Source organism: Vombatus ursinus, unplaced genomic scaffold, assembly GCF_900497805.2.
Source record: "Vombatus ursinus unplaced genomic scaffold, bare-nosed wombat genome assembly UNPS02014786.1, whole genome shotgun sequence".
Classification (NCBI taxonomy): domain Eukaryota; kingdom Metazoa; phylum Chordata; class Mammalia; order Diprotodontia; family Vombatidae; genus Vombatus; species Vombatus ursinus.
This window is the reverse complement of record NW_020954564.1, coordinates 11,101,331-11,124,243: the sequence shown is the minus strand read 5'-3', so window position 1 is coordinate 11,124,243 and position 22,913 is coordinate 11,101,331. Positions and strand designations below refer to the sequence as shown.

Here is a 22,913-nt window from a genome sequence, read left to right as displayed (position 1 = left end):
TATTATAGCATAAATTATTTTCCTGGTTTTGCTTACTTCACTCTGTATCAATTCATTCAAGTCTTCCTAAGCTTCTCTGAAACTGTCTCCATCATTATTTCTTACATACTAATAGTATTCCATCACATTCATATAATATAATTTGTGTAGGAATTCCCCAATTGATGGGGACCCCCTTAATTTCCAGTTCTTTGCCACAACACAAAAAGTAGCTATATCTGTTTTTGTATATGAAGGACTTTTCCGTCTTTTGATCTCTTTGGAGGTATAGGCCTAGTAGTGATATTATTGGGCCATTGGGTCAAAGGTTATACAGTTTAGTGATTTCTGGGGCATAGTTCTAAGCTGCTTTCCAGAATGGCTAGGCCAGTTCAGAGCTCAACCAACAAGTGCATCAATGTGCTTGTTTTCTTATAGCCCCTCCAACACTGGTCATTTTTCTTTTTTGTCAACTTTGCCAATCTGATGGGTACGAGATAGAACCTCGGAACTGTTGGAATTTGCATTTCTCTATTAGTTTTTTGAAGCATTTTTTCATATGGCTATAGATAGCTTGGATTTCTTCCTCAGAAAACTGACTGCTCATATTCTTCAATCATTTATAAATTGGGAATGGCTATTTTTTTTTTATAAATTTGAATCAGGTCTTTAAATATTTTGGAAATAGATCTTTATCAGAAAAATTGTCAAGATTTTTTCCATTTGACTGTTTTTCTTCTAATCTTAGCTACATTGGATTTCTTTTTCCAAAAGAAAAAATTTTTGTTGTTGTTGTTGTTGTTGTTATGAACTCTTCTCTCATCCATAGATCTGAAAGGTGATTTTTCCTAGGTCTTCGAATTTGTAAAATAATTTCTTTTCAAACATTCTCCAAATACATGGAGGAGGGCCTAGATATATAATTACAGGCAAATGGAGAAACATGAGATTAAAGAACATTTTTATAATACAGCAGACATTATTAAGTATTTATCATGGGAAGATAACTATGATGCAAGGCAACATAATACATGAACTGTCATAGATGGACAGGGCCTTAAATACTGTTGAGCCCCACACCCTCATTTGAAAGATGAGGAAGCTGAGGCCCAGAGAGGGAAAGTCACTTTACCAAGATTATAGAGAAAGGTAGTAAAAAACTCAAGGACTACAAACTAAGGATTCTTGAGTTACAACCCCATTTCCCAGATATATTCTTAATAGTCACCAGATTTTAACCCTTTTATCTTTGGAACTTGCATCCTGGGGCCTTGCTATTCTAATTAGTGATTACTTCACCTGGCCCACTGTTTCAGGAATACTAGAATCATGCAACACTTCACTCCCTATTCTTTGACAGCCTCAACAGTAGACTAGCCACGATTCCATAAGCAAGTAAATCAAAAGTACTTCTTCCTGGCCACTGTTCCTCTATTTGTAATTGCCCCTATCAGAATATTAGCTCTTTGAAGGTAAGAACTTTCTTTGCTTTTATATTCATATCCCCAGGGCTTAGCACATAGTAAATGCTTGATAAATATTTTAAAGTTCAGGTCATCTTAATATGCTAACTGCCTAAGGATACTTTTAGCATATGCCTGCATAGTGAGCCAATTTTAATTACCATTTTTTGAGGGGAGGAACAACATGGAGAGGTATCAAGGTTCTGGTCCAACTTTGCACCAAAGACTCATCAGCCCTGCTCACATCAGAAGAATGAGACCATCAAAGGCTAGGAACATGGGGACCAGGTAGGGACAGGTTACATCTTTAGTAACTATAGTCTTTGATACCACTTGAAGAAGAAGTCCATCTTTCTAATTCAGAAAGTTCTTGGGAGAAGAATGTAGAACATATAATGCAAAAGGAGCTTAAAACCTCTTAAGGAGCCAGAGTAGACTACCAGGGGAAAGGCTGCAAAAAAGACCATTACCTACCAATTAATTACAATGGCTCACATTTTTAAAAATGACATTTTAAAGTTTACAAAGTACTTTTTCTCAAACTGAGTCAAAGGTTTTGCAATAATTAATAGAGGCAATGTAAACATTACTGAGCTTAGAGGAAACTAGTCTTTACCAGATTTTGCTACTAATTTATGATATAACATTGGCACATAATGGAAATATGTATGACTTCAGTCTATTTCATGCACATTCATATATTGCCCACTTTAGTGGTCAGTGCCATCTGCATTAAACACTGCCAGCAGATGAGTTATTGGTACTTCTGATTTGTTCTCCTACATCTTGCCTTTTTGTGATATCAAAACATGAAGGAGCATCACTTTCTCCACTGTTATCCATCCATGTAAAGCTGATCATCACAATGGCTCCAAGTGGGCCAGTCTGCAAGCCTATGCTGCACTGTTTGTTTCTTAGAAACATAAGAATAGTTTTTATTAAACTAGCTAGGACCATAACTCAGCCAGTGGTATTTCTAAAGCCTAAAAACTCCATAATTTAGGGTTCCTGCCAGGCTTTCCTAGCCACTATAGTGGGCTCAGGGCACCAAGTCCCTGCTGTATATCACCCTGGCGGGTATTCTGGTATTCCCTTACTTTGCTGTCCCTCTCCCACCTTCACTATGACATAGATGATAAATTGAACTTTGGGGGGGTTGTTTCATTATCATCACACATCATCATCATTATCATCAGACCTGTGATTTCATTTGGAAACTTCTAGTAAAGAAACTCCTACGAAAGCAGATTGGGAATCATTTGGCAACTTGCAGTCTTAAAAAGTTGTCCTGGGAACTGAAAAGTTATGTGGGTTACTCAAGGTCACACAGGTAATATGTATCAGAGGCAGGACTTGAACCCAGATCTGCCTGAATTCACCCTGATAGGCTGTCTTTCAATTATTATTAATCATTTCATAAATGATGAAACTGAAGCTCAGAATGATCTCCCCTGGTCACCCTGTTATCAATGCCCATTCCATAGTCATGGCTGTAGGGGTGCAGAGTAACTTGGAGCGCAGTGGATGAAAAGTACTACACAGCTTTATGGAAGACCATCTCAGGGTACTCAAGAATGACCTTACAGAGATAATTTTCTTTTATTCCATTTGTATCTGTCTAAATTCTAAATGTTGTGGAAGGTTCTAGAATGCTACTCCTATAACCAACTGCTATTGCATTGCACAGCAAAACACAGAATACAAGCATGGCATAGCATGCCATACCTTCCCATACCATACCATGACAGAGTTTACCTGCCAAAATACAGCACCAAAAATATGGGATTTTGCTGTTGACAGATATACTTCTTTTTTTAAATTTTTTTTTAATTTTTAACATGTGTTTTTAAAACTTTGGGTTATAAATTTTCTCCCTTCCTCCCTCCCCACCCACCCTCATTGAAAAGGCAAGCATCTCGATACAGGTTATAGATGTGTAGTCCTGCAAAACACTTCCATAGTAGTCCTGTTGTGAAAAACTAAGTATATTTCCCTTCATCCTATCCTACCCCCCCCCCCATTTATTCTAATCTCTCTTTTGAACCTGTCCCTCCTCAGAAGTGTCTGCTTTTGATTATCCCCTCCCTCAGTCGGCCCTCCCCTCTATCAACCCCCTGCTCTCTTGTCCCCTTTCACCCTTATTTTCCTGTAGAGTAAGATAGATTTCCATACCCCATTGTGTATGTTATTGCCTCCTTAAGCCAAATCCTATGAGAATAAGATTCACTCATTCCCTCTCACCTTCCCCCATTTCCCCTCCACTGTAAAAGCCTTTTCTTGTCTGTTTCATGTGAGATATTTTACCTCTACTTCTCCATTTCTCCTTCTCCCAGTATAATCTTCTCCCACCTCTTAATTTTATTTTCCAGATATCACCCCTTCATCTTCAACTCATCCTGTGTCCTCTATCTATCTATACCAACATATAATTTTTTCCCTCCCACTACCCTAATATTGACAAAGGACTCATGAGTTACAAATATCATCTTTTCCTGCAGGAATGTAAACAGTTCAACCTTAATAAGTCTCTTATGATTTCTCTTTCCTGTTTACCTCTTCCATGTTTCACTTAAGTCTTGTATTTGAAGGTCAAGTTTTCTATTCAGCTCTGGTCTTTTCCACAGGAATGCTTGAAAGTCCTCTATTTCACTGAATGACCATTTTTTTACCCTGAAGGATTATACTCAGTTTTGCTGGGTAGGTGATTCTAGGTTGTAGTCCTAATTCCTTTGCCTTCCAGAATATCACACTCCATGCCCCCTGGACCCTTGTTGTAGAAGCTGCTAAATCTTGTGTTATCTTGATTGTGTTTCCACGATACTTGAATTGTTTCCTTCTGGCCACTTGCAATATCTTCTCCTTGCCTGGGAATTCTGAAATTTGGCTACAACATTCCTAGGAGTTTTCCTTTGGGCATCTCTTTCAGGAGGTGATCAGTGGATTCTTTTAATTTCTATTTCGCCCTCTAGTTCTAAAATATCAGGGCAGTTTTCCTTGATAATTTCTTGAAAGATGATGTCTAGGCTCGTTTTTTGATCATGGCTTTCAGATAGTCTAATAATTTTTAAGTTCTCTCTCCTGGATCTATTTTCCAGGTCAGTTGTTTTTCCAATGAGATATTTCACATTCTCTTCTATTTTTCATTCCTTTTGATTAGTGTTACAGTGCCTTGATTTCTTAAATTATCCCTCTCTTCCAATTTCTCCATTCTAATTTTTAAGGAAGTATTTTCTTCAGCAAGCTTTTGAACTTCCTTTTCCATTTGGCTAATTTTGCTTTTAAGGGCATTCTTCTCCTCATAGGCTTTTTGGACCTCTTTTGCCATTCAGGTAGGGCTATTTTTTAAGGTGTTATTTTCTTCAGTATTTTTTTTTGGGTCTCCTTTAGCATCACTCTCAGTTTTTCCTCTACTTCTCTTACTTGCTTCTCAAAATCCTTTTTTGAGCTCTTCCGTGGCCTGGGACCAATTCATATTTTTCTTGGAGGCTTTGGATGTAGGAGCTTTGGCTTTGTTGTCTTCTTCTGGTTGTATGTTTTGCTCTTCTTTGTCATCAAAATAAGATAATATAGTCTGACTCTTTTTGTGCTGCTTGCTCATGATCCCAGTCAATTACTTGATTTATAAACTCTTTGTTAAGGTGGGGGTTTGTTTCCAGTGTGGAGAATGTACTGTCCCAAGTTTCAGGGGTTTTGTGCAGCTGTGTTCAGAGATACTTCTAGGGACCCGTAAATTTTCAGTTCTTCCAAGGTGATATGATCAAGGGCGAGGTGTTTACTCCTTTCCTGGCCTGTGCTGTGGTCTATGAGCACTCTTTTCTGTCTTGGAACTGTGAGAAGGGTTTCCTCTCCATAGCCACTACAAGCTCCACCACGCCAGTGCTCCTCCTCGCCCCAGGACCGCTACCCAGAACTGTGACCCAGATCCAAGCATGGGCAAAGTAAGAGAATCCTGCACCAGCAGAGAGATCCCTGCAATCTCCCTCTGATCAGCCACTTGATTCCCCCTCAGTCTGTGGGTCGGAAGCTTAGGAGGCAGCCGCTGCTCCAGCCAAACTCGGGGACTGGAGCTGAGATCACCGTTTTCTCTCTCTCCCCACGGACACAGACGTTTCTCCCTGACCTTCCAAGTTGTCTTTGGCATTCATGGGTTGAGAAGTCTGGAAACCGCCACAGCTGCCTGCAATTCAGTCCTCTGAGGCCTGCTCCAGGGTCGCTGCGGCCTGTGCACCCACACCAAACTGTGCTCCTCTTCCAGCCCGGCGCGATATACCTTTCTGGTCAACCATTCAGGCTGTCTTGCACTGGAAATTTATTTCACTCTGTCTTTTTGTGGGTTCTGCTGCTTTAGAATTTGTTTAGAACTATTTTTTTATAGGTATTTGGAGGGGTTTGGGGGAGAGCTCAAGCAAGTCACTGCTTTTACGCCACCATCTTGGCTCCGCCCTCGACAGATATACTTCTTAATCAATCAATCAGTAAACATTATTAAGCATGGACTAGGTGCTAGGTACTGTGGGAAATGCTGGGGATACCAAAAGAGACAAAAGACACTTCTGCTCTCAAGGAATGACATCTGAATGGGTGGTAAACAATAACTTAGACTCTTTCACTTACTTTTTGTTCTTGTTCAAATGAATTTGCATGCCAAGACAAAGAGGAGTTTACTTTTCTAATTCTAAGTCCCATAGTTGTATAGGACAACGGGCTGTGATCTCACTGTCCAGGAGCAGGGTTAAAGATTCAACCTTGTCTTGAGAGGTACTTGGCTTTTGTTAGCTGGGTGTGGTAGTTCATAGTAACTGGTTAGGACTAAAGAGTGATCAGCAGTTCCTTACCAGAGAGAAGCTTCCTAGTCACCATACCCTTGCATATTGGAGATGAGATGAACGAATGAAAAAGCATTTATTAAGTACTTATTATGTGGAAAGCACTATATTAAGTACTAGAGTTACAATGGAAAAGCAAAAGTCTTTGCTCTGAAGGAGCTCAATTTCTAATAGTGGAGACAGGAGGAGGCAGCCTCTCTCTAGCAGACAAGCCCAGACAGGGTGACACAGTAACATTATTTGAAGACATCAGCACCAGCACCAGAGACATGGGTTATCTCTCTATGCTTGCTTCCTGGTCACATGTGTTCCTCAAAGCTGTGTTCCTCCACATGTGCACTCAATCACATGTGTATCTTTCATGTATGATCCAGCTGCGTGTCTACTCTTCCCACTGATTATGTGTATAGTTGTTGAACAGCATACCTCAAATTTACGAGGAAAATTTTCCACTATTAATTTTCTTACTATGTTGTTTTATTAAATGTATTTGCCTTTACCAATTGTGTCCCCTAGCTGACTAGTAAAAAAAAATGCATCAGTTTACAGTGGGGGCTCATGTGCTATGGTTTTGAATGGATGTGGAACCATAAAATAATATGAAGTTGTGGTAACTTTTCTGGGGACCCCACCAGGTGCTACCATAACATAACAACATATTCCTCAAGCACTGCATTTTATCACAACGTGCAGAGCTGGTATCATTAACCAAGGTCTCCTGAGTCCTTTTTCAGATAGTTCTTGGCTTTCGCTCTTGATCCAAGTATGGATTTGCTTTGTTGTTATTTACCTAAAACTGATCCCGCTAACTGATAAAAATGTCTGATTTTTGGTTCCATGCTCAGTCTATGAGCTACAAAGAGAAGCCGTATTCCAGAGCTCACAACTCATACCTAACCAAGCGCTATGCTTATGCTCCAGAATTTTACATCTCACTAAAATCCTGAATTACAACCACTCCAACTTGACTTGCTGCTAGTTTCATCTTTCTTGCCTCCAGATCTGTTTGCCTGGTTGAGTTGGCACCAACTGACTCATAAGTAAATCCTGATATATGTATCTTATAGTTATTTTAATGTTTTACCTTATCTACTTAATTGGTATATACTAATGTATAATGATGAAACACATCAGATATTAGGCCCTCTTTCTTACCTATGCAGTAACCAACCAAGGTACAATAAGTGCAGAGGGGGCTAAGAATTCATAGTTTATTAAAAATTAAACTAATTGGAAGTTTTCTAAATATGAGCTCTTTGCTCAATGGACAACAATTGGCATACTATTGGATGAACTGAAACACATCAACATTGCCTCCTCACAATAAACAAAACCAAATGATTCCTCTACCCCCAAAATGCTGCTAAATGGAAGAAGAACCTCAGGGATTTTCCCTTCAGAGGCAAACAATGGGGAGGGAGTTTGTTTCATCATGCAGTCAAGACAAGGAGAAAGAGGATTTCAAAGGACAAAGGGTCATCCTATCTTACAGTGCTCATGATGAACATAAGCAAAAAATATCATCATGAATATAATTACAACATTGGTTAATGAGGGGGAAGAAATTAAGGAATTCCATGGATAACTTTTTTAAATCCTCCAGACCAAGTCAATATATACTTTGAAACTCAGTAACTTCAATTAGAACACTATCCCAAGTGATGATGGCAAAAAAGCTGGGAAATATGGTTCAAGTTTGAGAAATTTAAGAGGTCTAACATTAGATTACTCAGAAACCTCTAGCATCAGTAATACTTTCTTCCAGAAAAGAGTCAAAAAGTACAACACATAAGAAATACTGAAAAACACCATCAAAAAAATGAAATTGAATATATATACTAACAGGAAATGAATGGGGAGTCATATCAGCATCAATTGGTTGTATATACTGAGATCATTGATAATTTAGAGAAAAGGTCAAAATCAACATCAAATTAGAAGGCCAATTAGAAAAATACTCTGAACAACCACAACATCATCATCCTCACCTATTCAAATGAGCTGTTGATGAAGAAAAATGGGAAAAGGCAACAATATTAAGACTTGATGATCATTTTTTCCTGCAGAAGTTTAACAGATGCAAAACAGGTGCCACAATGAAGAGGACAAAAAAAACAAATGAACTGCTAAATCAGCAAACACTTGACCTTCTTGCAAAATGGAAAGAGATGGAGGCCAAGGATAATATTGATTTAGAATAACAGGAAAACGTGTTCATCAAAGGTATTTGCCACTGTGATGGAGGATTATTAAACAAAGCACACATAGAAGAGGAATTCCCTATAGATGTTAAGATAATTCAGGTGTTCCTTTTTGTGTATGTCATTGTGCTGATTGCATCAAGCCCTCGAACATTATAGAGCCTCCTCAATGAGATCCATGGATACTCACAAGACTAATCTAACCATCCATACAAGAAAATCTAAATGAATGAAAAATGCCAATTGCCTACATAGGTTCCCAAAATGGGCAATACTACCCCTTAGGAAGCACTGGAATGATTCAGGGGGGCGGCAGTAGTTTGAAATGACACAAATTAAAAAAAAAGGTAAAGAGTTAAAGAAAGTAGATTTCCTATCCTACCCTACAGGAAAATAGAAGAGGAAGGTGATAAGCGAAAGGGGGGAGATAGAAGGGAGGGCAGATTAGGGGAAGGGTATTCAGAATGCATGCTGTCTTGGGGTTGGAGGAGGGATGAGATGGGGAGAAAATTTGGAACTTAAAATCTCATGGATATGAATATTGAAAACTAAAAATAAATAAATGAATCTTTAAAAAATTAAATTAAATTTCTTTTAAAAAAGAAAGATTTCCTGGGGGGTGCTGAGTAATTTTTTCTTTTCTGAAAAGGAGGAAGTAGGCCAAATAAGTTTGAGAGTCTCTGGGCCCTAGACTATGCAGATGGGTGGTTCATATGTCTGATATAGGCATTACAGATGAACACTGACTTGGACTCATAATTAAATAAGAGGAAGAGATTAGGCTGGATTACATTTGAGAAACTGTGTACTATTTTTAAAGATAACAAGTGGCTAAGTCCAGCTGCTCTGTGGTACAAAGTCTTATCTTTAACACAAATGTTCTCCCAGTGATGCTTCACAGTTGCAAATATGGGAAGATCACACTATCTGAGGAATCGATGTTGGGGTGATCAAAGAATAATGAAAAAATGAATGATGGGTAAAAGTAGGCTGCAACATATTTCCATACAAAAAGTGGCATAAGACAGGAGTGTTATGAAGCTCAAATGAGATAATGGATGCAAAGCACTCTGAAAACTTTAAAGCACTAAATAAATGTTGTTGTTGTTGTTGTTGTTATTAACCTACAGTTACCAAGATTCCAACTTTAGTGATAACTTTATTCCCTGAGCCGTCTACTACACTCTTGTTGAGCTCAAGCAATGTTTATGGTGAAATATAGGGATGTGCTGATAAATGTTTAATAACTTGGCCCTCAGGAAAAAGTTATGCATATATACTTTTAAATCTGCTTTAGTAACATTTTCTTAAATCTAAACAATCAAAAGAACAATACATCAAGCGCTGATTTGTAGCAATTGAAGAATGAATGCTCACAATGAAAATTTAACAATGGGCTCTCCCAAACCAGTTAGGACTGGCTCTCACCCACTCCCATATAAGGGATATCATCAAGAAACTGTTCTATATGATCATATGAAAGGAGGTGGTCTAGATATGTGGCAAGAACAAGGAATAGACAGCCCAAGTGCTCATTTGGTAAAAACACAGGTACTCTACTAGCTAGCACCACAACATCCATGCGTGGAACCATTGGTTGCAGCAAATGTAGAAGTTTTGAATGCTGTGGATAAGTTCACTTACCTTGGCAGTATGGCAATGAGGTTGCCAGAGCTAGCTCAGTGTTTGGGAGTCTCTGAATGAAAGTGTGGGAGAGAAGAGGTATGAGACTGACTACCAAACTGAAGGTCTACAGAGCCATTGTGCTGACTTCATTGTTGCATGCCTGTGAAACCGGGACAGTATACCAAGCCCCATGCCAGGAAACTGAATCGCTTCCATTTTAATTGTCCTAGGAAGATTCTGAAGATCACCTGGTAGGATAAAATACCAGATGCCGAGGTTCTTTCTCTAACTAAACTGCCAAACATTCAGACTCTATTACAGAGAGCACAACTATGATGGGCTGGCCATGTTTGAATGCCAAACTTACACTTACCTAAAAGACTATTTTATGGAGAACTCACACAGGGCAAGCACTCACATGGTGGTCAGAAGAAATAATACAAAGACATTCTCAAAATTTCTCTTAAAAACGCTAGAACTGATTGTGTGACATGGGAGATACTGGCACAGGACTGCCCAGCTTGGTATGCCCTCATCAGAAAAGGTGCTGTGCTCTATGCGTGAAGCAAAATTGAAGTAGCTCAAAAGAATCATGAGATGCACAAATTCAAAGAATCTACTTCAAATGTTCACATGGACTATTTGTGCCCCACCTGTGGTACAGCATTACAAGCTCATAGTGGTCTGATCACCCAGAGTCAGATACACTATAACTTGATGCTAACATATGTCATTTTGGTCCTCTTCAAGAACGAAGGACAGCAACCATAAATAGTTGTATAATGTTGTTGTATATATTGTTCTTTTGGTTCTGTTACTTCATTCTGCATCATTTCATATAGGTTTTTTTTGTTTGTTTGTTTGTTTTTGGCTAGGCAATGGGGTTAAGTGACTTGCCCAGGGTCACACAGCTTGTAAGTGTTATGTGTCTGAGACAGGATTTGAACTCAGGTCCTCCTGAATCCAGGGCCAGTGCTCTATCCATTGTGCCACCTAGCTGCCCCTCACATAGGTTTTCCCAAATTTCTCTGAAACCATCTCCTTCATAATTTCTTATAGCATAATAGTATTCTATCACATTCATATTCCATAACTTGTTTAGCTATGCTTCAACTGATGGGTACTGCTTTAGTTTCCAGTTCTTTGCCACCACAAAAAAGGCTATAAATATTTTTGTACATATGTGTGATTTTCCTTGTTCTTTGATCTCTTTGCCATATAGGGCCTTGCAGTGATATCACTGGATCAAAGAGTAAATTTAATAATTTCAGGAGCATAGCTTCAAATTGCTTTCTAGAATGGCTGGACAAGTTCATAGCTCCACCAACAGTACATTAATGTACCTGCTTCCACACAGCCCTTCCAACATGTCATTTTTTGGGGTCAACTTATGACTATGAGATGGAACCTCAGAGTTTTTTTTAATTTGCATCTCTCTAATTATTAGTGACTTGGAACATTTTTTCAAAAGGCTATAAATAGTTTAGATTTCTTCCTCTGAAAACTTCCTGTTCTTATTCTGACCATGTTCCCTCTCCTAGTCTCCAAAATGTTTCAAAGATAACTGACAGCAGCTCAGCAACCACATCTTTCAGTTCTTTCAGTATCTGAGGATATGGTTTACCTGGGCCAAATGACCTGAATTCACTGGGATAGGGTAAATGCAAGAGGCTGTTTCCCTACCCATTTGGTGTATTGACTTCCCTATTAGCTATATATGTTCTGTCCTTGTCCATCCAAAGATCATTCTCCTTGACACAGAAAAGTGAGGATTGAGGAGCTCTTCTATTTGTTATCCTATCTGCCTTGAGCAGTGGTCATATCCTTCTATTGATTTTCCCCCTTTTGCCCACCATAGCTTAAAAAAAACCCTTCAAGAACAAAATTAAAAAAAACCCTTTTGCTGTCCTTAGTTTTTGTTGCCAGCCTCAGCTTATTCTGAGCTTTACCAGCCCTTGACACTATTCTTAGATCACCATGTTATGCTTTAGTTTTTATTCTGTTACCTTATTTTGCTTCTATCTTCTCTAAGTTTCTTTTAAAAATTTAAGTTGATTGGTGAATTACATGTGCAGTCACACATAGCTCTTTGAACAATTGCCCTTTTTCTTCTTCATTGGAATTTTTTTTAATGTCTTCAGAATTTTACTCTTAGGAGTTTTTTATCCCCCCTGGGCTGACTAACCCTATAGCATTCTAATCCCAAAGATCCACTGTTTGAAATCTGCTGTCCCCAAATCTAGGGTGAATACGTACTTCCTCCCAAATCTCCCATGACTCCTACTACAGAAATCAGTTTCTCTCCGTCGGGAACAATCAGCTTCAGAATAGAATTTTGCTTGTTTGTTCCTCCGTATTCTGAGGAATGAAATTATCATTAAGATAAGTCAAGAAATTGCTGTTACACTTCTGGCAGAAAGAGTGAAAGCTCCAGCATATGTCTGGATAATTGAAGTCCTCCATCACCAGTGCAACATACCTCTGTGTCAGGGTTGCGATCAGTTTCCTGATTTCCTCATCTATTTCCTCTTTCTGTCCATCTATGGACACTTAAAGTAAGATCAGGGTAAGGGTGGCCAAAAGAAACTCCTCTAATTTCATAATGTTATCTACTACTGGGCTTCCATTTAGTAGATCAATAAATGTTGCCTTCACTAATGTCTTATTCTGAGAACTTATCATGAAATGGTGGTGACCCTGGTTTACTGAAGGTTATTCTAGTAAAGCATAAGTTCTGGGCAGGGCCTATCAAATTGGTAATGCTTCGAATATAAGCCAAGTGAGAGACTGTATGTCTATTATCTGACAACAAGCCTAGTTAAGTTCAGAAAGATTCATCAACAAGTTGTCTCCTAAATCATGATGGTTTTAGCCACAACAACTCTTGAAGACCTCTACTAAGTTATAAGTACTGCAATACATTTTAGTACAGCCACTGATGAAATTACAGACCATTGAAGCATTAAACTCAATGTTGTTGACATTGTATTTAAATAAATGAAGGGTTACTATGCAGCTGTTATCATGCTATACAAAAAAAAAAAAACTCAGAGGAAATGGGGTTACACTGAAGCAAGAGAGAATTCAGTTAGACCTGAGTCCAGCAGCAGTCTAATGGGACTTCTGACCAGACTCAAGCCAACGAGAGTGTTGCATAGACCCAAACCAAGGTCAGAAACTTGCAGAGTTCAGATGAGAAGGGCAGTGATCAGACTTTACCTTGGATCAGACCACTTTGGAATACTTAAAGCTTACATATCCACCACCTGAGCTATAGTGTAGCCAGTGCTAGAAAGGGAAGTGGTGTAATAAGGAACCCTGTTTCAGTGAGGGCAAAATGAAGGAAGGAGAAAGAAACAAGTTTAAGACAAAGGGAAGTTAATTCATTGTGGCACAGGTATTCCAGAGGGTGCAGTGGAAGGGAAAGGCAGATCTGGAGTGGAACTTTGTGAGGTGAGTTTGAGGTTGATAAACATGAAGGAGTGGTGAGTTAAAGATGGGAAACAGTTTGTACATAGGCCACCAGTGATTCAGAATCACTGGGATGGGGTAAATGCAAGAGGATGAGAGTATGTTAAGCATTGAACAGTAAGTACAGGTAGAATATAAGTAGCTGAAGTTTGTCGAGGGTAGCCCAAGATTATACTGTTTGACCTTCTCCCTTGAGGTTCAACCTCATGATAGATGGTGATGAGAGACCCATGAGATCCCAAAAGCCACAAGAATATAAAGAAGTCTGGTCAGATGTAGGGGCTCCTTGCTTATCCTAGAGAAGACTCTGGTGAGGGGCATAAAGGGGGTGGAGAGAACCTATATTCAACTTTCTAACAATCAGAACTTTCCATAAAATGGGTTACCTTAGGAAGTAATTAATTCTCCATTACTGGAAGTCACTAAGACTGGATTATTATTGAGGGTGTTTATGCTCTAGGTATGGGTTGGACTGAGACACCTTCCACATCTAAGATTCTATGAAATCCTAACCATCCTTCATGGCTAACCCTTTCTATTAGATTTTCCTCAACTACATTCCTCATTGAACTCATGCAATACTTGAAGCAAAATGGATTTTTCCCTCTACTTTGTAACCATCAGTCGAAGACAAAGAATTTTATAGAACTCTAGAATGATCAAGTTGGAATGAACCTCAGAATACACAATGCTTGAGCTAGAAGGGCATTAGAACATAAAATGAAGACCTGGGAGAACCTTATAACTAAAAATGTTAGAGCTGGAAAATCCTTTAGAATATAGAATGTTAGAACATTGAATGTAGAATGTTAGTTATACCCACATATAATTCCTAACTACCAGAAAGAGAAGGGTAATTTCTTTACAGGCCAAAATGAAATCAAGATGGAACAGAGGAATTTTGGTTTAGAAGGAAAGGTTAATTAGAGACAGTTTATCTGCTCTTCGCCCACCTTGTTGACTCATGTAAATTAGAGGTGTTCAGACTATGTGACACACTCAAGTCATATTTGCTTTCTAAATTGCAGTATTTGAGTGTACCCATTTACTCTGGGATCATTTCAATAATCAAACTTATGACCTGGTTTGATCATGTTGTTTATTCAGGTGCCCACTCTTGGGAATAGCCAGCAGTTCATAGAAATATGCTTCTCTCTGCTCCACAAATGTATTGTTTACAAAATGAGTTTATGAGTGCAGGGCAAGAAAGAAACCTTAGGGAAAATACAAGGTGGTTAAGAATCAAGCAATTCTATTTTAGGTTAGACTGAAGTCCAGATGAGTTCCTGGTATAGATAAAGTGAATCAAGTTTAATGACTAGGTAGCAAAGAACAAAGACCCACATTTAGTGGTTTGCAAGACCCTTACATTTCTATATGTCCTGTAATATTGCAACCAAAATATCCCTTAGCTATTTCTATCCTAGATCATTGAACCATAGAGATTAAAGGAAAATTGGAACATAGAATGTAAAAGCATGAGAGCATTAGAGCATAAAATGTTAGCACTTGAAGGAACGAATAGAGTCACTCTACCTTTCTAGCCTTTCTCCCCTTCATGCCATGTACTCATTGTGCCAAGTGTACTGGATTATTCTGTCCTTGAACATCCCTAATGCTTTACTGCTTCCATTCCTTTCCTTATGTTGTTTTTTGTGCCTGTATTATTATCTCTTTCTCTGCCAATTGAATTCTTATCTATCCCTTAAAGCCCAACTCAAATATCAGTTCCTTCATAAAGCCTTCTCTGCACCACCTCTTCTCCCACAACTCTCCTGGACCTCACAAAATACTTTGTTTTGTACTTCTACACTAAAGTTTTCATGTGATAGTACGCGTTACAGTTTTATTTGCATTTTTTTTTTTTGCTACTAACTTCCATGAGTGTAGGGATGTCTTACCTAAATTTTGTTTAAACCCCAAGTAATGTGCATATTAAGTACAGGTTCTTAGTAAATGATGACTGACTGAGTGAATGAACAGAATTTATGAGCCATAAGAAACCTCAGAACATACAACATTAGAGTATTACTGGGAACTATATTCTAGAGTCTACCAATTTGAGATGCTAACACTGTAGTCTATGATGTGCTCCATATGGAAATAGAAAGAGTACTAAAGAAAACAAAGATGGGAAGAGTAACTATACCAGACCAAATCAACATATAGGAGGTCTGTTCTGGAGGTTATGCAGTTTAGAATATTGTGGGACTGATTCTCGATATCTGACAGATATCAAGCAACTGGAAAAAACTAGAAATATTACTAATGCCTTAAAAAATGTAATGGAAAGGATATAAATGACAAATGATTCATTGGAGACCAGCCAAGATGGTGGTGTTGTGAATCTTCTGCTTCTCTGACCACTACAATTCAGCTCCCAGAGATAGGGGCTACAGCTCTGTCCCACTCCTGGGACTCAGATCCCAGGGGAACAAAGCCTCAGCATTGTTTTTCCAAACCCCTGAAGAGAGGGGATCTGATACTCTAACTCCTAGATGGGAAATAGGGCCTCACAGTGACCACTCAAATTCTAATTCCCAGAGGAGGAGATCTGATACTTTACTTCTAGGCAGGGATCAGCAGTTCAGGATGGTCATTCCAGTCCGCCAGAGGGGATCTGAGACTTAGATCTCAGGTGTACCTCTCTAACCAGGAGAGAGGATCTCAGACTGGTGAAGTACAGGTTGTCAGTGCTACTACTCTGACTCCAGTAGCAAATGGCATAGCATCTAAATACTTAAAGGAAAAACTAAATTATTTATAGGGATACTTAGACAGTAAAACTATAATACTGGAGGATTTTGGTATACTCCTTTCAGAACTAAACAAATCTAACCAAAAATAAACAAGAAAGAAGGTAAAGGCTTGAATAGAATTTTAGAAAAGTTAGATATGATAGAGCTCTGGCAATGAATAGAAAGGAACATATATATTTTTCAGCTGTCATAGGACCTTTATTAGGTCATAAAAACCTCACAAATAAATGCAGAGAAAGAGTAATATTAAACACATTATTTATGTGTTTATACAATGCAATAAAATAAATGAATAAATAAATATTTACAATATTTATCTGCAAACAAATGGAATAAAATTAAAAAATTATATTTAATAACAGTCCAATAAAAAAGTAAAAGTTAACTGGAGACTAAATATTTAACTTATTTCTAAAGAATTGATGAGTCAAAGAGAAAATCACAGAAACAATAGACAATTTCATTAAAGATAATTACAACAATGATATAACATACCAACATTTTTAGGATGCAGCCAAAGCTATTCTGAGGCAAATATTTATAACACTAAAGACTTTATTCAACAAAAGAAAGAAAAGATCAATGAATTTGACATGCAACTAAAAAAGCTAGAAAACCAAGAAATTTTAAAAAAACCAAATACCAAAATATAGATATTATAAAGCTATGAACAAAATAGAAATAAAAATAATTAACAAATAAAATTAAGACCAGTTTTTTTTAAAAAAATCAATAAAAATACAAACTACTAGCTAATTTGAGAGGAAAACCAAGTTATCAGCGTCAAAAATGAAAAAGAATTCATAACAAATGAGGAAGAAACAAAGTATATTATTAGAAACTGATTTTGTCCAATTATATACTAATAAAACTTACAACTTGAATAGTTCTATGAAACATTCAAAGAACATTAATTTCTATATTACACAAATTGTTTACAAAAATAGCAATAGAAGGGAACCTACTAAATTCCTTTATGACACAAATATGGTCTTGACTGCTAAACTCAGGAGATTCAAGACAGAGAATGAAAATTACTGACCTTATCTTTAATGGACATTAATTTAAAAAATTTAAATAAAATATTAGCAAAGAGGCTACAGTAACATGTCATAATGACTATACATTATGATTAGGTTGGAATTATACTAGTGATACAGAGTCAGCTTAATATTAGAGAAACCATAAATATAAATAACCATATTAATAACAAGAACTACAAAACAATATAATTATATCAATAGATGAAGAAAAAACTTTTTAGAAAATACAACACTAATTTCTGTTCAAAACACTAAAAAATGCAGGAATAAGTGTACTTTTCTTTATCATGATAAATAGTATATATCTAAAACCAAGAACCAACATCATAGGTAATGGGGATAAATAAGTCATTTCTAATATGATCAGAGGTTAAGAAAGGATATCTATCCATTATCAACACTTCTATTTGATACGGTACTAGAAATGCTGACTATAGCAATAGAATAAAGAAAAAGAAATTGAGGAAACAAGAATAGGCAAAAACAATTATCACTTTTTGAAGATAATATGATGGTGTACTTAGAGAACCCTGGAGAGTCAACTCAAAATTAATTAAAATAATAACTTCAGTAGAGTTGCTGGATGTAAAATAAATCCATGCAAATCATTAGCATTTCTGTATATCACCAATAATTCCAGTAGCAAGAGATAGAAGGGAAATTCCATTTAAAAAAGTGAAGAGTGTAAAAAATACTTGGGAGTCTATCTACCAAAATATGCACAAGAACTATATGAATAAAATTACAAAATACTGTTTTAAGAAATACATGCCTAAATAATTGGGAAAATATTAATTTTTCATAGGTAGGTCAAGTCAATATGATAAAAAATGATAATATTATCTAAATTAATTTGCTTATTTAGTACCATACCAATCAAACTGTAAAAGGAATACTTTCATAGAACTAGAAAAAAAATAACAAAATTCATCCAGAGAGACAAAAGTCACTAATGTCACAGCAAATAAGATTATTAATCTCAGGGGAAATAATGAAAAAAAAGTGGGAAGGAAGTGGAAAGGAAGGACCTGAGTAGTATCATATATGAAAGTATACTACAAAGCAGTAATCACTCAAACAATTTGGTACTGGTTAAAAAACCGAAAGGATCAGTGGAACAGATTAAGTACATGACATGTAGAAGCAAACACAGTAGCTCAGACCTCAGTTAGTAGTGTAAGAACTAGTGTAACAATTTGACAAAAACTGCTGAGAACAGTGAACATCAGTGTGCTAGCAATTAGGTTTAGATCAACACCATATGCCAAGACATTTTCCAAATTAATATAAAACGCTACACCATAAATAAATTAGAGGAACAAGGAAGAAATTACCTTTCAGATTTATGGATAGGGGAAGAGTCCACAATCAAACAAGGGACAGAGAGAATCACATAAGAAAAAATGTACAAGTTGGTTATATAACACTAGATTTTTTTGCACAAACAAATCCAGTGCAGTTAAGACTAGAAGAGAAAGAGTAAAATGGGAAAAATCTTTGTGGCAAAGAAATAACTTATACTATAACACCAATAATTTTTGAAAGACTTAAGAACCCTAATCAATGCAATGATCAACCATTATTCCAGAGGAAAGATGATGAAAAATCCTGCCCACCTAATGAGAGAAAGGGATGGATTAAATAGCGAATTGGTATTGCTTGACTATGCTTATTTGTTACAAGAGTTTTGTATTTCTTTTCTTTTTTTTTTTCTTATAGTGTATGTATGTGTGTGGGGGGGGGGAAGATAGAAAAAGATAAATGTTTGATAATTAAAAATCGATAAAGTAACTAATGATTCACCTTTATCTTTTCATCTTTACAAAACCTTTATGATAATAAGTTATATATTATCAAGGGTATCCTTGATGAAAATGTAAAACAACAATCTAAAAATATAAACCAAACAGTACATACAAAACAAGCAGTCTTTTATAAATAATATTTGACAACAGAATATATCTTGACAGTTACACAACTGTCTTAAAAATGTAGAGAATACAAAATCCCACTATAAATATTATTTGTTGATTATAAAAAGCATTGTATTATCACCAACTTTAGAGTCTCTCTATCAATAAGATTTCTCACATGCTTATATTAATATCATAAGACTGATAAAACAACAGATAAACTGATAATCTTGATTATTAATATCAAGAAGGCACAAAACAAATAGATGTATGCTCACTATAGGTATTATCATCCTAAAGGATGTCCAGGAATGAGGGAAGGAAACAAACACTTATTAAGCACCTACTATGTTCCAGGCACTGTGCTAAGCTTTTTATAAATTTTATCTCATTTCACCCTCACACTAACCCTATGAAGAAGGTGCTATTATTATCTCTATCACACAATTGAGGAAACTGAGGCAGGAAGAGACTAAGTGACTTGCCCAGGAGTCACAAAGCTAGTAAGTGTCAAAGGTTGGAGTCAGATATTCCTGACTCCAAGCTCAACCATCTATATGCACTGTACCACCAAACTGCCTCTGTCCAGCACAGACTATAAATAGAAGAGATTCCCTATGGCTTATGAGGTCCTCCAGATAGTTTTACTTGTAGATTACATTATGTTGTTTTTATCAAACCATAAAGCATTTCTGAGCCTCCTAAATGACTTTCAAAGTCATTCAAAAGAATTTGGTTTGATTAGATAATGACTATGACCTAGATTATGAAATGCAGTAGTATGAACAGATCATGGAGCTATTCTATTGGTAGCTATATCTTTGCAACAGACAATAAGCTGAACACAAAATTGAATAGGAATAAGAAAACAGATTGACTAGATTTTATTTGGAAAATTCCACTGTGCTTTCAATTACCCCAAGCTTTTCCCTGAAACAAAATTCCTACTTTTTAACATTAGTATTCTCTTGATGAAACTATATAGCTATGAATCATAGAAACAGTAGAATCTAGGGGGCAGCTAGGTGGCGCAGTGGAGAGAGCACCAGTCCTGGATTCAGCAGGACCTGAGCTCAAATCCAACCTCAGACACATGACACTTACTAGCTGTGTGACCCTGGGCAAGTCACTTAACTTCAACTGCCTCACCAAAAAAACAAACAAAAAAAAAAACCCCAACCCCCCACCCCCCCAAAAAACCCCAGTAGATTCTCTAAGGAATCTAATTCAATGAAATGTAACAAATATTTATGAAGAGGCTACTATGGGGAGAGCAAGGCATTTCTGGTTCCAGTGATACAAAGACAAAAAAGTAAGAGTCCTTGCCCTTACAGAACATACATTCTACTAGTAGGGACACAAGATACACAATAGTAACTAAATATAAAATAGTATAAACTAACATGCAGAGAAAAAGAGGACCACTACATAGGGAGACCAGGAAGGGCCTTGCCCAGCAAGTTTCTGACTTGTGCCTTGCAGGGGACAGAGGCTGTTAAGTAACAGAAGTGACAAGAACGGCAGCCCACACGGGGGATCCACTTGTGCAAATGCATTGAGGTCCAGGATGGAAGTCATGATTAGTGGAGAAGTGGCAGCAAGTCTGACTGAAATGAAGAGTCCAGTAGGTCACTCACAAAGCCATGGATGGACAGATGGTTATAAAATAGGCTGTAGCTTATTGTCTTCAAAGAACTGTGCACAAGAAACAGCATAAAGCTTGTCATCAAAGATATGTATAGCTAGAAAAGAATGTGCAGTAGTTATGGAGTAAGGGTGAAGAAGAACAAACGGCAGCTCGTGGTCTGCACCCACAGCCACACGCTATCAGGTGATGTGAAGGAAGGCTGTCGGCAATGTGAATGCCCCACTGAGGGAGTGCCATAGGATATGGAGTGGAGGGTGTGTGAGCTGTATGTATCACGGAGGAAGTGATCACATTGATAAGATCATAGATCTACTTCAATATTAAAGAACAAGAACACTCTATAACTTTAACATTCTAATAAATGTTTGTTGAATTGATGGCCATACTTTAGGGATTAGTAGAATTTTTTTTCTGGACCTGTAATAAGAATATGAATATTCCTTTTCATATATGCAGTTGTGCCATATAGGTTGTGTAGATATTGGATGAGTGAGCTGGTATAGCCATGACTTAGGTAGTCATTTTTTTGTTTTTGCCTGCAATAATCTTCCTATCCTTTGCCACGAATGTACTTATGGATAGATGGGAAAAAGAAATGAACACACCTGCATTTCTCAGGAACCGCTTCTTGTAGTCTCTGATCACCCTCACTTTTGGGTCATAGAACCCATCTCCACAGTCGTAACAACCATCAGGAATTTTTCGAGGTGGATCTATGTTGGTGAGCTGAGAAATACCTGAAAAGGACACAACATGATTAATTCACTGTAACAACTGAATCAGACAGCCAGATTTACAGCACACAGTACATCTGTTATATGGTCCCTTTGGTTCTAGCATTTATGTTCTTCTTTCTTCCCCCTAAGCTTTAGTACTCTGTGTCCTAGTCTCTTTTGGTTCAGATATTCTATTACTTTTATAAGATATCAGGAGGAAGTCGCTAAATAGGAGGGAGCATAATTGTTGTAGAGGACAGTGCAAAGTCATTGAGATTGCGGCTAGAAGATAAAGGTTCTAATTATTCATTATTTATTCAACTGAAACTCCAAAGGTACCAATGATCTCTTAATTGTCAAATCTAATGCCCTTTTGAAAATCTGTACTGCATTTGACACTGTGGACCACCATCTCCTCAATACTTATTTCTTTCTAGGCTTTCACGATTCTGCTCTCTCTTGGTTCTCCTCTTAGCTCTCTCCGTCTTTTCTTCTGGTTCTCCATCCATGTCCTGTTCACTAACTGTCGCTTTCTTCCTAACTCTAACCCAGTCTCTCTTCTCTTTTCACTATATACTGCCTTATTTGATAATCTCATCAACTCCCATGGTTAAATTATCATCTCTATGCAGATTCCCAGTCCTATTTAACTAGTCTCTCCAGAGTTTCAGTCCTACACCAACTGACTTAGAAATCTTAAACAGGAGGGTCCATAGCCATCTAAATCAGACCTCATTAGCTTTCCCCTTCAAATCCTTCATCCTTCTGAACTCCCTGATTATTGTAGAGGAACCTCCATCCTCCCAGTCACCCAGGATTGCTACCTCAGTGTCATCCTTAACTCTTCTCACTCATTGACCACATAGGAATCTGTTGCCAAATCTTGTCATTTTTCCTGTCACAACATCTCTCATTTATGCCCTCTTCTCTCCTTTCTCTTCTGTTTGGCATTTAAAGTTTTTCATAATCTGACCCCTTCCTACCTTTCTAGTCTTCTTACACTTTTTTTCCTTCACACACCCTGTGGTCTCTCTATATTGGCCTACTTGCCATTCTCACACACAACACTCCCTCTCCTGTCTCTTTGTCTTTGTACTTGTCGTCCCCCATGTCTGGAATGTTCTCCCTACTTACCTCCCCCTCTTGTTTCCCTGGCTTCAAGATTTGATGCAATGCTGCAGGAAGCCTTTCACAGTCTGTATAGCTGGTGCTTTTCCTACCTTTCTAATCCACTCTGCATCTCAATGGAACAAGATGCCTCTCCCAGG

The 22,913-nt window shown here is 37.5% G+C and overlaps 1 protein-coding gene across 2 annotated transcripts in view; it reads right to left on the bottom strand.

Annotated features, from left to right (window-relative positions):
* Nucleotides 1–22,913, bottom strand: part of LOC114047323 (MORN repeat-containing protein 5-like) — a 54,092-nt gene that overhangs the window by 23,924 nt on the left and 7,255 nt on the right. The window contains exons 4-5 of one of the 2 annotated variants that reach the window (XM_027868106.1): nt 21,535–21,666; nt 20,800–20,976 (exon numbers count right to left, since the gene is read on the bottom strand). In XM_027868106.1, coding sequence (XP_027723907.1) covers nt 20,969–20,976; nt 21,535–21,666 — 140 coding nt within the window. In that variant the 3' untranslated portion in view covers nt 20,800–20,968. Of the gene's footprint in view, nt 1–20,799; nt 20,977–21,534; nt 21,667–22,913 lie in introns of those variants that run through there. The other variant, XM_027868105.1, reaches the window with a different exon arrangement.